Raw genomic sequence first — 14254 nt, 5'->3', positions numbered from 1 at the left:
TACATTATTTCATTAAATTACATTAATCATCATTGTAATTTATCACTGTTACACTTACCTTGAAAGAGGGTAAGATCTTTTACTAGTCCTGGTCCAAACAGCCCCTCCAAAATACTTTCAAACCCTGTGGAGAAGACAAAGTACATTCTTAATAGCTATATGAAAGGTCTTTAATTACAGATCACACTTCTTCCCACGTCCACCCCCACACATTTACAAACTACTTTCAATTTGATCAACCAAATCAATGCTTTTCCCAATATAATACTGCCACTCAATTTAATTAACTACAGATACTGGATTAGTGGCATAGTTACAAGAATACACACTGATGAATCCTCTAAAATGGGAGACAAAAGAAAGATAAGTATTATACTCTGTACATGCCTCACAATAGTAATCTTGTAAAAAGAGTCAGAAAGGAATTCAATAAGAGAATGTGGTTATATTCCACTTGAAGAGAGGCTATGATTAGAAATGACATCTGTTTTTCAGAAAGATGCCTGATTTATGAAGAAGTTTTGGCACATTTAAACCAAACTACACATACAATATATATCTGTGACCATATCATATTTGCCAATGTTGATGGGATTTTTTGGGGGGTATTATTATTGATATCGGTCTGATTAGACCGATTTTGGAAGGCAATGATTTCAGCGCTTTTTACCATTTAATCAAAATGTTAATATTTGATATGCTTTATATGGTGTTTATGTTACTTTAATGTTAATATACCATTGTACACTGTTAGTTCATAATGCATTAACTAATGTTACTATATAAAACTTTTAATGCTAAAATATATTAGTAGCTATATCTAGAAGTTGAAATTAACATTGATTAATAAATTCTGCACTGTTCGTGTCTAGTTCAAGTTAACTATTGCATTAACTAATGTATACTACCTTATTGTAAATTTTTACATAATATTCTAGATTAGCTAGTGTGAATGTTTTGTAACTTATTTTCAGAGAAATCTTAATTTAGTTGAGTTTATGCTTTAAACATGAAAAAATTAATATTTGCCAATCGGGTTAAATAAAATAAAATAAAAAAAAAAAACATTCTTACCCCATTGGCAAATTGTTCTTGTTTTTATAAACATATAAATTAATAAATTTAGTTAGATTACTTAGAAAACAAGACAATATATCTTATGTCATTTTGCTTCTCAAGTAAATGTATCTTGTTTTAAGTATGTTAAAACAAGGCAAAATTACTCATTAAGAAAATTACTTTTTGCAGTATAGATTATATCGGCCATCATAATTACAATAATTATTGTCTATCTGCATGACAGATTTTCGATGCATTCCTGAAACCAAACCACACGATTTTAACATGAACGGACCATAGTGGCATTTTCTGAAGTTGGTAAAGTTAATCTATGCAAATACAAATTCTTCAGTACCGCCCTCCGTTATGCTGTTATTATGATGAAGATGAACACGATCACAAGTTTTTTGTCCTTCAGGAGACAGTATGTTTGACAGAAGCAGAAACAGTCAGGCTTATTTAGTGTGATTCACTATTCATCAGCTGTTCCCACTGCAGTTTGCCTCTAAAGCATGCATTTTAAATTGTTGCTGGCTACAAAGAAAGCTTTGAAAACTAAAAATAAGCACTTCAAAGAGTTCCAACATTCCAGTTTGTTAAATGCGTCGCATTACTGCTAAAACTGCAGTGGTTTTCAAGCTTTAGTGGATAATTAGATCGGTACACAATGATCAGGCATTGTGCAAAGAATGCAAAGATGGTTAAAAAAATTCCCCAACTTAAATTTCACAAAAATGTAAAAAAAAAAAAAAAAAACTTAACCTCCCCAAAAACCACAAACACTGGGCTGGGCAGTATAACACATAACCCATCAGACTATAGAAATGTGTTCAGATTCTGCTAGACCGTAGTATATCCGCAGCGCAATTTAAAAAGAATCTGACACAGAGCAGATAAAAAGCCTACTTTGCAAACAGTGTCGCAGATGGATGCTTCAATTGTAAATAGCGTTGTTGATTTATAATGGTAGCATTTTAGTTCTGACACATTGTGCCACTCTGCCCATGTCCAGTGTAAACTCAGTGCAAATGTAAGTTGTTTACAGTTTCTAAGCAATATTGCAACTTGAAGCAGTAATATAAAATGCAACATGCGAACTGATGTGCGCTCATCAACCATTTTACAATAGGGAAATGTTCTGTTCAATTTTAACCGCAAATTCACATTTTTAGGACACCCCTGAAATCTTATCAGTTTTTAAATGTCTTGTAATATTCTGTAATGCAAGAGGGCAGATGGAGGAGAACTGTGTGGGATATAACCACAACAGAGCAACTCATTCAATCCAACAAGACTAACATTCATACCACACGACCCTAAATCACAGAGAACGAGTAATGAATGCATTGCATACATCCACAAAATTAAGGAACAGCAGTTAAAACATGGTGGGGAAATTTGTCATGGAGGGGTCACAAACATACACAAACGAGGTAATCAATTTGACACCCGGGAGGGTCACGTCAGCAGCTTTTTGTTTGAACTTCCTGGTGACCATTAATAGTCTATATATAGTGTAGAGGATGTATGAATAATTTACCTTCACTGGGCAACAAGCACCTATGTCTCTAACCAGTAGATAAGATCAATATACTGTACCGAGTCAAGATGTCTGAGGAATAGAAATGGAATGAAGGACACTATTTCCAAGATCTTGAGCAAGATGTTAAGATCCCCACACAAGCTATTTTTATATTACATGTAATTAAATCTATCATAACAAACTGCATCTGTTCAATCCATTATAAGTGATTTTTTAGAAGACTCACATAATGTAAAAACTTACAAGTGTTTTGCTTATGTCTCTTAAACCGTGATCTACATTACAACTGTAACCTTATGCTATTGACCATGCTTCATATTGTTATATTGGCTTAATATATATATATATATATATATATATATATATATATATATATATATACAGTTGTGCTCAAAAGTTTGCATACCCTTGGAGAATTGGTAATATATGTACCATTTTTAAAGAAAACATGAGTGAGCAGGCAAAAAACATTTCTTTTATTTCTTATGGGATTCATATTCAACTGTAGGTTATAAAAGAATGGCACAATCATAAAGCAAATCATGGCAACAAAGAAAAAAATGAAATGACCCCTGTTCAAAAGTCTGCATACCCTTAGTTCTTAATACTGTGTATTGCCCCCTTTAGCATCATTGACAGCGTGCAGTCTTTTGTAATAGTTGTCTATGAGGCCCCAAATTCTTGCAGGTAGTATAGCTGCCCATTCGTCTTGGCAAAATGCCTCCAGGTCATGCAAAGTCTTTGGTCATCTTGCATGAACCGCACGTTTGAGATCTCCCCAGAGTGGCTCGATGATATTAAGGTCAGGAGACTGTGATGGCCACTCCAGAACCTTCACCTTTTTCTGCTGTAACCACTGGAGGGTCAACTTGGCCTTGTGTTTAGGGTCATTGTCGTGCTGAAAAGTCCAAGTGCGTTCCATGCGCAGCTTTCGTGCAGAAGAATGCAAATTGTCTGCCAGTATTTTCTGATAACACGCTGCATTCATCTTGCCATCAATTTTCACAAGATTCCCCGTGCCTTTAGAGCTCACACACCCCCAAAACATCAGTGAGCCACCAACATGCTTCACAGTGGGGATGGTATTCTTTGCACTATAGGCCTTGTTGATCCCTCTCCAAACATAGTGCTTACGGTTGTGACCATAAAGCTCTATTTTGGTCTCGTCACTCCAAATTACAGTGTGTCAGAAGCTGTGAGGCGTGTCAAGGTGTTGTCGGGCATATTGTAACCGGGCTTTTTTGTGGCATTGGCACAGTAAAGGCTTCTTTCTGGCAACTCGACCATGCAGCTCATTTTTGTTCAAGTATCGTCGTATTGTGCTCCTTGAAACAACCACACCGTCTTTTTCCAGAGCAGCCTGTATTTCTCTTGAGGTTACCTGTGGGTTTTTCTTTGTATCCCAAACAATTCTTCTGGCAGTTGTGGCTGAAATCTTTCTTGGTCTACCTGACCTTGGCTTGGCATCAAGAGATCCATGAATTTTCCACTTCTTAATAAGTGATTGAACAGTACTGACTGGCATTTTCAAGGCTTTGGAGATCTTTTTATATCCTTTTCCATCTTTATAAAGTTCTATTACCTTGTTACGCAGGTCTTTTGACAGTTCTTTTCTGCTCCCCATGACTCAGTATCTAGCCTGCTCAGTGCATCCACGTGAGAGCTAACAAACTATTTATACACAGGCACTAATTGCAATTTAAAAAGCCACAGGTGTGAGAAATTAACCTTTAATTGCCATTTAAACCTGTGTGTGTCACTTTGTGTGTCTGTAACAAGGCCAAACATTCAAGGGTATGTAAACTTTTGATCAGGGCCATTTGGGTGATTTCTGTTATCATTATGATTTAAAAAGGAGCCAAACAACTATTTGATGATAAATGGCTTCATCTGATCACTATCCTTAAATAAAAGACAGTTTTTTTTTGTTTGTTTTTTGCATGATCAGTCATATTTTCAAAATCATTGCCTTAATTTCACAATTTCTGCCAGGGTATGCAAACTTTTGAGCACAACTGTGTATAATATATATATATATATATATATATACACACAAGATGGGAAGTATGGGAAATTATGAGGAAAATGTGGTGAAATAGGATTAGAAAATGTTGCAAGCGGGATTCGACTATGTGTCAGAGATTGTGTACTCAGTGTTTAGCCAACTCTCTGGCATATACTGTAGTTTTATCCCTGAAGCATGAATTTTAAAGAGCACTTATTATGGTTTTTAAACGTGCCTAATTTTGTTTTAAAGGTCTCATACAATAGATTTACATGCATCCAAGGTCAAAAACACTTTCATTTGCTCATAATTTAAATTGCAGCATTACCTTTTTTCCCCAGTGTCAAAAACGACTTGTTCAATGATCCGTTCTAAAGGATTCATTCTAAACTCCTCCTTTCAGAGAGCCTACTCTGCTCTGATTGGTCAGATATCCCAGTCATTTGTGATTGGTCTACCGCTTAGTGTAGCGTTTGAGGGAGGGTCAAAGCTGTTCGCGAGCAGCCAATGAAGACCAGAGGCAGGTTTTTTGTTACCAAATTACATAGGTTAGTACAGGAAGTACGTCTGGAATTACTAATGACTTGTTTCAGGTATTTCAGAATCATTTTTTTCTTTTGGGAGTCAATAACTCCATTTGTCGTGCACTTTGATTTTTGAAACTTTTCAGACTTTCTTTACATTCACAAACAGCTATATAATACACTACATGAAAGGTAATATTTGAAAAACCATAATAGGTGCTCTTTAAATGTGCTGTTGAAGTGCCGTTTGTGAGTGTAAAGTTTTGATCATAAATCCTCATAGTGGTACGCATGTTAATGACACAAAAACGTACCGCAGTTTGGTCAGTACAATGTGGAAAGAGACCTGTGGGGGCAGGGGTTGGGGGAGAATTGAACTTCAGACCAAGCAATCGAACCAAGTGTCAAAACATCCTAAGACAGTCTTGTGTTTCTCAAGAGTGACGGCATGTCAATTTGAAGATTTTCACACTTTGAGCAGAGTACCGAACCATGAGGCATGCACTTGACATAAGGCCCCTAGGAAATTAACTTGGATAAAAACTGCTTCTATATAAACATAGTACAATAACCTGTATATTTTGGCTTCATGGATGTAAAAAAAAAAAAAAAAAAAAAATCATTTTAAAACTAAATTATTGCTATTGAGGCTTTAAATATCTAAAATAGCAAAATTACATTAAGAAATAGCATACTTTCCTAAAGAACCGAGCTGTTGACAATGTATTTCAGACTTCTGAATATATCAATATCATCTTACATAAAAGGAAAGGGAGAAAAAAATGCCATCTTTCTCTCTCTGGGGGAGGACTATACCTTCATTAAACCATTAAAAATCAGCATATTGGAGACGGTGCATGCTGGCCTCCCCGCAGTTTATCATAACCCTAAATTAAGCTCACTCCCTACCCCCAATCCTTAACATCCTTCATGCAGAGGGGCTAGAAAGGGGGGTTGGGTTTGTACTTCAGGCGAAATCTGTGTCAACTACAACCATCTCTATTTGCAAGGGTCATTCCATGAGAGGATGGTACAAGAAAAAAAAAAATCAAAAATAGTAGCATGACATTCTGGCCAGAGGTGACTAAAATCATGTCGAAGCAAACTTCATTTAGAGGTTTTGAGAACAAACTAGTGAACAAATTGACCAATAAAATTAATGTGATTGACCAACACACCCTTATACCAAGAGGCACACACATTCATCTTGGATAAATCTTCTAGGAAAGTCGCTAGGCCTGCATATAGCCTTTAAATATTTACAACATTTGTGATTATTTTGATGATGACAGTATAACATTAAGCAACATGGTGAATATCGAAATGATTTTCATGTAATTTTATTTGGCATTAGACTGGTTTTGCCATCCTTTTTTGTTTCGCAACTCATGGAGTATGAGTGTTAGCAGGGTTGCTGCAGAGTTTTTAAATTCAAATGTAAGACTTTTTAAGACCTTTTCAAAACCTGAACAAATTAATACCGTATCCCCATTCCAAAACAAACCCAAACAATTTAAAAAAAATTAAAAATAATGTTTCACAAACTCTTACTTAAACAGGCAGGGGCACACATTCAACATGGCCTTAACATTGCTTATCAGTAAAACAGGATAGGATCTACTGTATGCAAGACATGTTATCCACATACACCGATCAGCTACAACATCCCCTTCGTGCCGCCAAAACAGTGTCAACTCAACTGCATTCTGAGATGATATTCTTCTCACCACAATTGTAAAGTTACTGTAGACTTTGTCAGTTCGAACCAGTCTGGCCATTCTCTGTTGACCTCTCTCATCAACAAGGCGTTTCCATCCACAGAACTGTCGTTCACTGGATGTTTTTTGTTTTTAGCACCATTCAGAGTAAATACTAGAGACTGTTGTGTGTGAAACTCCCAGGAGATCAGCAGTTACAGAAATACTCAAACCAACCCCTCTGGCACCAACAATCATACCACGGTCCAAATCACTGAGATAAATTTTTTTCCCCATTCTGATGGTTGATGTGAACATTAACTGAAGTTCCTGACCTGTATCTGACCTGTTTATGCACTGCACTGCACTGCTGCCACAGGATTGGCTGATTAGATAATTGCATGGATGATTGTTGGTGCCAGATGGGCTGGTTTGAGTATTTCTGTAACTGCTGATCTGTCAGAATGCTATTCTGAGATGCGGGTTGGCGCAGTTTTGGTGGCACGAGGGGGACCTACACAATATTAGGCAGGTGGTTTTAATGTTGTGGCTGATCAGTGTGTGTGTGTGTGTGTGTGTGTGTGTGTGCGCGCGCATGTATAAATATATATTATACACACATACACATACATATATACTACCGGTCAAACATTTTGAAACACACTCATTCTTTATTATAATTTTTTTTTTTTTTTTTCACATTTTAGAATAATAGTATAGTCATTAAAACTATGGAATAACATAAATGGAACTATGTGAATTATGTTGTGTTTAAACAAAATCCAGAATAAATCAAAACTGTGTTATATTTTAGCATCTTCACAGTAGTCACCCTTTGCCTAGAATTTGCAGACATGTACTCTTGACATTTTCTCAGCCAACTTCTTGAGGTATCACCCTGGGATGCTTTTTAAACAGTATTGAAGGAGTTCTCATCTATGTTGGGCACTTATTGGCTGCTTTTCTTTATTATTTGGTCCAAGTCATCAATTTAAAAAAAAAAAAAATTTGTTATTACATTTTAGATTTATAATGAAATAAATTAATATGGTAGCACAATTATATTTTTGTCTACAAAACTAATTTCAAACATTTAAGCATACGCCTTCAGATCAAAAGATTTTTTAAGATCATGAGAAACATTTCAGTCAAGTGTTTCAAAACGGTAGTGTATATATACACACACACACACACACACACACACACACACACACACACACACACACACACACACACACACACATATACAGGAGTAACATCTCTGATCTTTCCCAACCGATGATTATATCCCGATATATTCAGAGAGAAAAGCCCACCAATTACCTGGCTTGACGCAATATAATGAACACCAAAAATAAATAAATAAATAAATAAATAATACGTACCAAACCTTCCCCCCGCCCTCTTTCTTCAACCCAATTTGGTGTTTCTTCTCCACATTTCAACTGCATTTATCCAATTTCACTCCAAGCATGTTCAAATTGGGGACGGACGACAGAAACTAGGTCATTTCTCTTTGTTTGGTTGAGGAGTTAACCTACTAAAAAAAGCCACACTACTGCTCTTTCTGAAAGAGCAATCCAAATCTTTAAAGAACCTGCCATTGTGACCCTGACAGCTATTTTCTAAACTTAGAAAAAGCCTAAACGGCTATGCAACATTTCCATGATAATTCTCTGACAGGAAGCTGTCGGCAGAAATGCAGTGTGGCGGCACGCAGGATTCACGCTGTGCAGTTCAGCGATCCTGTTGGGGCCAATGATTTATTCAGTGCACCATGTGCCAATAACAGAACGTCTAATTAATTATCCAATTATTTAATTATCCAACTGAATGTCCCCAAAATGATTAGGAATTCAACTGAACACATCAGACTTGAAATCTTGTATTATTCTTTGTATACACATAAAAATAAATGACATAAAATATGAATGTCTTCAATATACACTCACCGAGAAATCTAACTTGAAGGAAATTAAAGACTTAAAAGGCTATACAAACATTATGATGGAGCTAATGCAACTGAGAAGTTCAGGAAATGTTGTTGTATATTTTGCCATTTTCAAAACACATTTTACAATACACCACAGGGTTTTTAGTGCATTGATATGCAGTTGTGGTGTTTTGGATGGTTGCTTACTGGCCCAAGCAACACAGTCTTCAGTAATAATTTGCATAAGATAGCAAAATCGTAATAAAAGCAATATCAAGAGTAAGATTGCTGTTATGGCCGTATATCAGCACGGCTATTAGCATTTCTGATATATGGACAAAACGGCACGATTATGAATGCAATATTGCTTTTATACAACAGTTCAACAAACAAGGAAATAAATATGGAAAAACTAATGATTGTACAAAAAAAAAAAAAAAAAAAAAAAAAAAAAAACACCACAAGATCTGCCATTGCTAGTTCGAATGATGCATCCAACCCTCCGTTACTAATTCAAATGAATCACTTTAGAACTAGTAACAACGGCTTAGGCTGTTTCTAACAAGTTATTGGAGTAAAAAGGATGTCTGTGAGAGAGAGAAGAGAGAGAGAGCGATTGAGAATGTGTGATTACCCTGTCTGTTGCGACTCCCAAGCAGTGATGAACAGCAATGCTTAATAGAGATGGAGGAAATATCGAAATATCATGATATTTTTCCTTGTGATATTGTATCGATATTTGCAGGCCAAGTATAAATATTATAATTTAATTTTTTTCACATTATGGTGATGGGAAACATTATTTCTCTTTGCCAGATCAATCTAGGAAATCAACATCAGTCCCTTAGAAGGCGCAGTTATCATGCTTTACACATAATCACCCACCGTTAATAAAATATATAACAATTATATATTAGTATATATTATACTATAACAGAGGTATTTTGACAAAAACGTTAGCATCATTATCATAGTATCGTAGTATTGAAACTATGTTGTAATAAATAATGATTTTAAAGTGTTTAGGCTACTATGGTATTCATAAATACTATAAATAATTTTTAGACAGACTAACTACTTTGACCTAACCACAGAAATAGGACCCATTATGGTCTTATATGCTTATAGCTTTGCATTGTACTGTACATGGATATTAGGAAATAAACTCACCTTGTTTTGTAAACTGGGACTTTTTATATTATTTTATATTTGATTTGGTAACAGTTCTCTCAAGTCCAGTGAAGATGAATGAGAAACATTGAGTGAAATATCGCAATATATCGTAGTTTTGAGTCACAATGCACAAAAAATAAGCAATAATATCGTGACCAAAATATTGATATAATTCCCACCCCTAATGCTTAAGCTGTTAGTTTAACTCTGTTGCTCAGAAAGAGTGTGACAGTTAACTACTCCGAGCGATCGTGGAGTGATGCTGCCTATTTGACATGCTGACGTCCTACGAGTATTTCACTCCTGTTCAAGTTTTTTTTTTGTCAGAGAGAAACAAAGAACGGCAGTTTCATTCTTGTATATTTCTTAGGGAACTATTATTTTGACAGACACGGAAAGCTTTCTCTTCTCTGCCATGTTGAAAGTTTACGTCTCTCATCCCAACTCGAAAATTTGGGTATCAGGTAGGCGCCCTGAGCGTGTTTGATTACTCCGTCTGTCATGACTCTCAGCTGTGATCGGCAGTAATGCTGAAGCTGTTAGTTTAACTCTACTTCTCAGCTGTAGTGTAGCAACAAACTCGATTTCAAATCAGTACAATATAGGCATACATTTTTTGCTAGCTTCCTATTTAACACTTTATTTTAATAAAGGAAACATCAGTGAACAAACTCTGTGAACTATTCCATATTCATTTGTGAAAAAAAATTACTGATGTACATCAATAACCTGTAATCTGCTTCCCTGTAATACGAGTTATGTGTCAAAGTTTAAGACTTAGGATTAAGGGTTGGTCCTTTTCCCTAGCCCCAAATATGAGCAATAGTAATTGTGATGCTTGCCTTTAAAAAAATCTATATAAAAATTCCACTTTAAATCCCTGTATAAATGTACAAGATACAACAGCTAATCAAAAAGTAACCAAATTAATTTAACACCAATTCTTACATTTCCAAATTTAGTAGCACAATTTTACAACACAATTCAACATTTAGTGTCCTCATTGCTAGATGCAGTGGTACTTCATCAAAAAGCAGCACTAAACATTTTCAAAAGCATCTAAGTTTAATTCAGTGTTTAAGACCGCTCATATTGTTAGTGGAGTATAACAGATGTGGAGGTAGTTAAGACTACCTTGAAGATTTGACTGCTTCTACTGCAGCCAGAGAGACTTACCCTTGACACAGTTTTTTTTTATTTATTTTTTTATCCCCTTTTCTCCCAATTTGGAATGCCCAATTCCCACTGCTTAGTAGGTCCTTGTGGTGGCACGGTTACTCACCTCAATCCGGGAGGTGGAGGATAAGTCTGAGGACAAGTCTCAGTTGCCTCTGCATCTGAGACAGTCAATCCGCACATCTTATCACGTGGCTCGCTGTGCATGACACCGCGGACACTCCGCATGTGGAGGCTCATGCTACTCTCCGCGATCCACGCACAACTTACCACACACCCCATTGACAGCCACTAATCACGACCATGAGGAGGTTACCCCATGCGACTCTACCCTCCTTTGCAACCGGGCCAATTTGGCTGCTTAGGAGACCTGGCTGGAGTCACTCAGCATGCCCTGGATTCGAACTCGCAACTCCAGGGGTGGTAGTCAGCGTCAATACTCGCTGAGCTACCCAGGCCCCCTCACCCTTGACACAGTTTTGCACTTGTTCCGTCACCTGAAAGGGTATGCCTCACACACACAACTGTTGAATGAATAGTAATGAAAGTGCTGTATGTTACAATGCGATATCAATAGACAAAGATCTCTATTTTACGAACTGTCACTTTTCACGCATTCTGACATATTCAGTTCAATTCCAAATAAACTAAACACAGACACAAAAGCTCCCAACAGCTGACCTTGTCAAACAGTGAACATTTCCAAAAAGAGTTTTTAGAGACAAAGGTAAGCGAAAAAAAAAAACGTTTTTCTTCGGCTTAAAATAATAGCAGCCTAAAGGGGACAAATGACACGGTGTTCTCTTTTTTTTTTTTTTTTTACCACTTTTTTATTAATCGTACAGTGGAAATACGACAAGGAATGAATGAAAAAGACAATTTTATCATACATTTTGCAATGGATTCGAACCTGAGGTTTCTATGAGTCTATTTAGTATGTTAGCTAAAGAAATAATTCTGTAGGGAAAACTGGCATGTTTTTAAGCCATTTTGCTCATACATTGTTTTTAATTCAAAGTTCATTCAGCACAATTTTTTAGATTGTACGAACATAAATAAAAGAATGCCACATCACCTGTGAAAGATTAATGATATAAGTGTACGTTACCGTAATTTTGACTGCCTTCACAATTTAATGCCCTTTATCCTTATTCTTCATACAGACACACTCGTCAAACTAATTAATTTGAGGGACTGCAGAAAAAGCTAATTAAGAGGTCACAAGGTACACATATTTTATTATTAGGGGGAATAGAAAAGGGGACGTTTGTATCTGCAGACTGGGATTTTCTCAGCTGTGTGATTCCTAACCTCTGGGCCTAAAGGAGGGATTGCACGTTGCTTAGTGACACTGGGCGAGATCGCTATACTACTCTTAATTAGCCTTTCCTCTCCATCCTTTTGTCTCCCGCTGCACATCAGTCATTTTACAGACTATATTTAGCATGTTTGGTATGCAATTGAAAAGTTGCTTTAAAAATTTTAGCTTCATCCATCAGATGCAAAACTAACTATGATTCTCAAATGATTTGGAGTAGCATCAGATGAAGAAACCAGTGGTGAAATAAGGCAAGTATTTTTAACATGCTGGTCATAACAGTGTGTTCTTAGAGAACACAATAGGAACGTCTAGTGCAGATTGAGGCATTAGATCAAGTACATTGCTAGCAGGTCCGTCTAGGGCGGTACAGCGGTATGGAAAAAAGAAGCTTATTATATAGCATATAATTAGTAAAATGAAGTATGAGTTTCTTTTTAGAAGTTACTTGTTCCTAGAAAATTCCAAGTTTAGTATTACATTACGAGTAGCACATTTTTAAGGAAACAACGTATTCACAACGCAAGTTATGTATTCTGACTAGCACGTAACTTAGTTCAAGTTCACCTGTTCATTCGCATAATCTCGCATATATAGGATGTTTTTAAGTGAGGTAATTAACCCATTAGTAAAGTTTTCAGAAATCCCCAACATATCACTGGATTATTTAAATAAATTCATGCTAGATTTTTTTTTTCTAAAAGTGTTAGTGCATCGTTAATAACTTGCAATATTTTTCTCGTCATATTTTCGTCAACAGTACATTTTAATTAAAACTGTTTGATTATTGGCATTCGTTGACAAGATTAAAACTGGACAAGTAGAGAAAGAACCTTTTATTAACCTCGTGCCACCCTGCATCCACATTTGTGGACGTAGTATTTTGGCTTCGCTATATGCAACGCATAATTTCAATAAATTTAAACCGACTGAATACTATTCACAAGACTCTAGACTGTCATTTAAGGGTTAAACTTCTGGCGCAACGAGTCACGTGACACAACAGCATGGCGTCGATTTCCTTGAAGAGCTTCTACCGGCACAGAACCAACAAAAAAGCCTCTGGTAAGAAACCTTTTTAAGTTTTTTCTTTGAAACCTATTTTGGTGTAAAGAGTAGCATCTCTAATTTCATTTGATATGCTGCTTAAAAAAAATTCTTCAATTTTTTGCACATCGGTGCGATGAAAAACATGAGGTACCCATACGTGGATTTTGTAAAAACATTAGTTATTTTGAATAACTTTCAACATTAATCTATGGGTTATTTCACTTTTCTCCCCAATTTGGTGGTGGCGTAGTGGGCTAAAGCACATAAATGGTAATCAGGTTGCTGGTTCGATCCCCACAGCCACCACCATTGTGTCCTTGAGCAAGGCACTTAACTCCAGGTTGCTCCAGGGGTATTGTTCCTGTAATAAGTACACTGTAAGTCGCTTTGGATAAAAGCGTCTGCCAAATGCACAAATGTAAAATGTAAATGTAATGCGCTCTAAGTCCTCATGGTGGCATAGTGACTCACCTCAATCTGGGTGGTGGAGGACAAAGCTCAGTTGCCTCCGCGTCTGAGACAGTCAATCCGCGTATCTTATCACGTGGCTTGTTAAGCACGTTACCGCAGAGACATAGTGCATGTGGAGGCTTCACGCTATTCTCTGCGGCATCCACGCACAACTCACCACACGCCCCACCGAGAGCGAGAACCACATTATAGCGACCACGAGGAGGTTAACCCAACGTGACTCTACCCACCCTAGCAACCGGGCCAACTGGTTGCTTAGGAAGCCTGACTGGAGTCACTCAGCACGCCCTGGATTCGAACTTGCA

General features: G+C 36.7%; 1 protein-coding gene across 1 annotated transcript in view; it reads right to left on the bottom strand.

Annotated features, from left to right (window-relative positions):
- Nucleotides 1-14254, bottom strand: part of LOC127438449 (ligand-dependent corepressor-like) — a 56232-nt gene that overhangs the window by 19417 nt on the left and 22561 nt on the right. Inside the window, exon 2 of the mRNA XM_051694050.1 lies at nt 59-124. Coding sequence (XP_051550010.1) covers nt 59-124 — 66 coding nt within the window. The remainder of the gene's footprint in view (nt 1-58; nt 125-14254) is intronic.

The sequence above is a fragment of the Myxocyprinus asiaticus genome, chromosome 49 (assembly GCF_019703515.2).
Source record: "Myxocyprinus asiaticus isolate MX2 ecotype Aquarium Trade chromosome 49, UBuf_Myxa_2, whole genome shotgun sequence".
NCBI lineage: Eukaryota > Metazoa > Chordata > Actinopteri > Cypriniformes > Catostomidae > Myxocyprinus > Myxocyprinus asiaticus.
The sequence above is the reverse complement of the archived record's forward strand: the minus strand, read 5'-3'. Positions and strand labels throughout refer to the sequence as shown.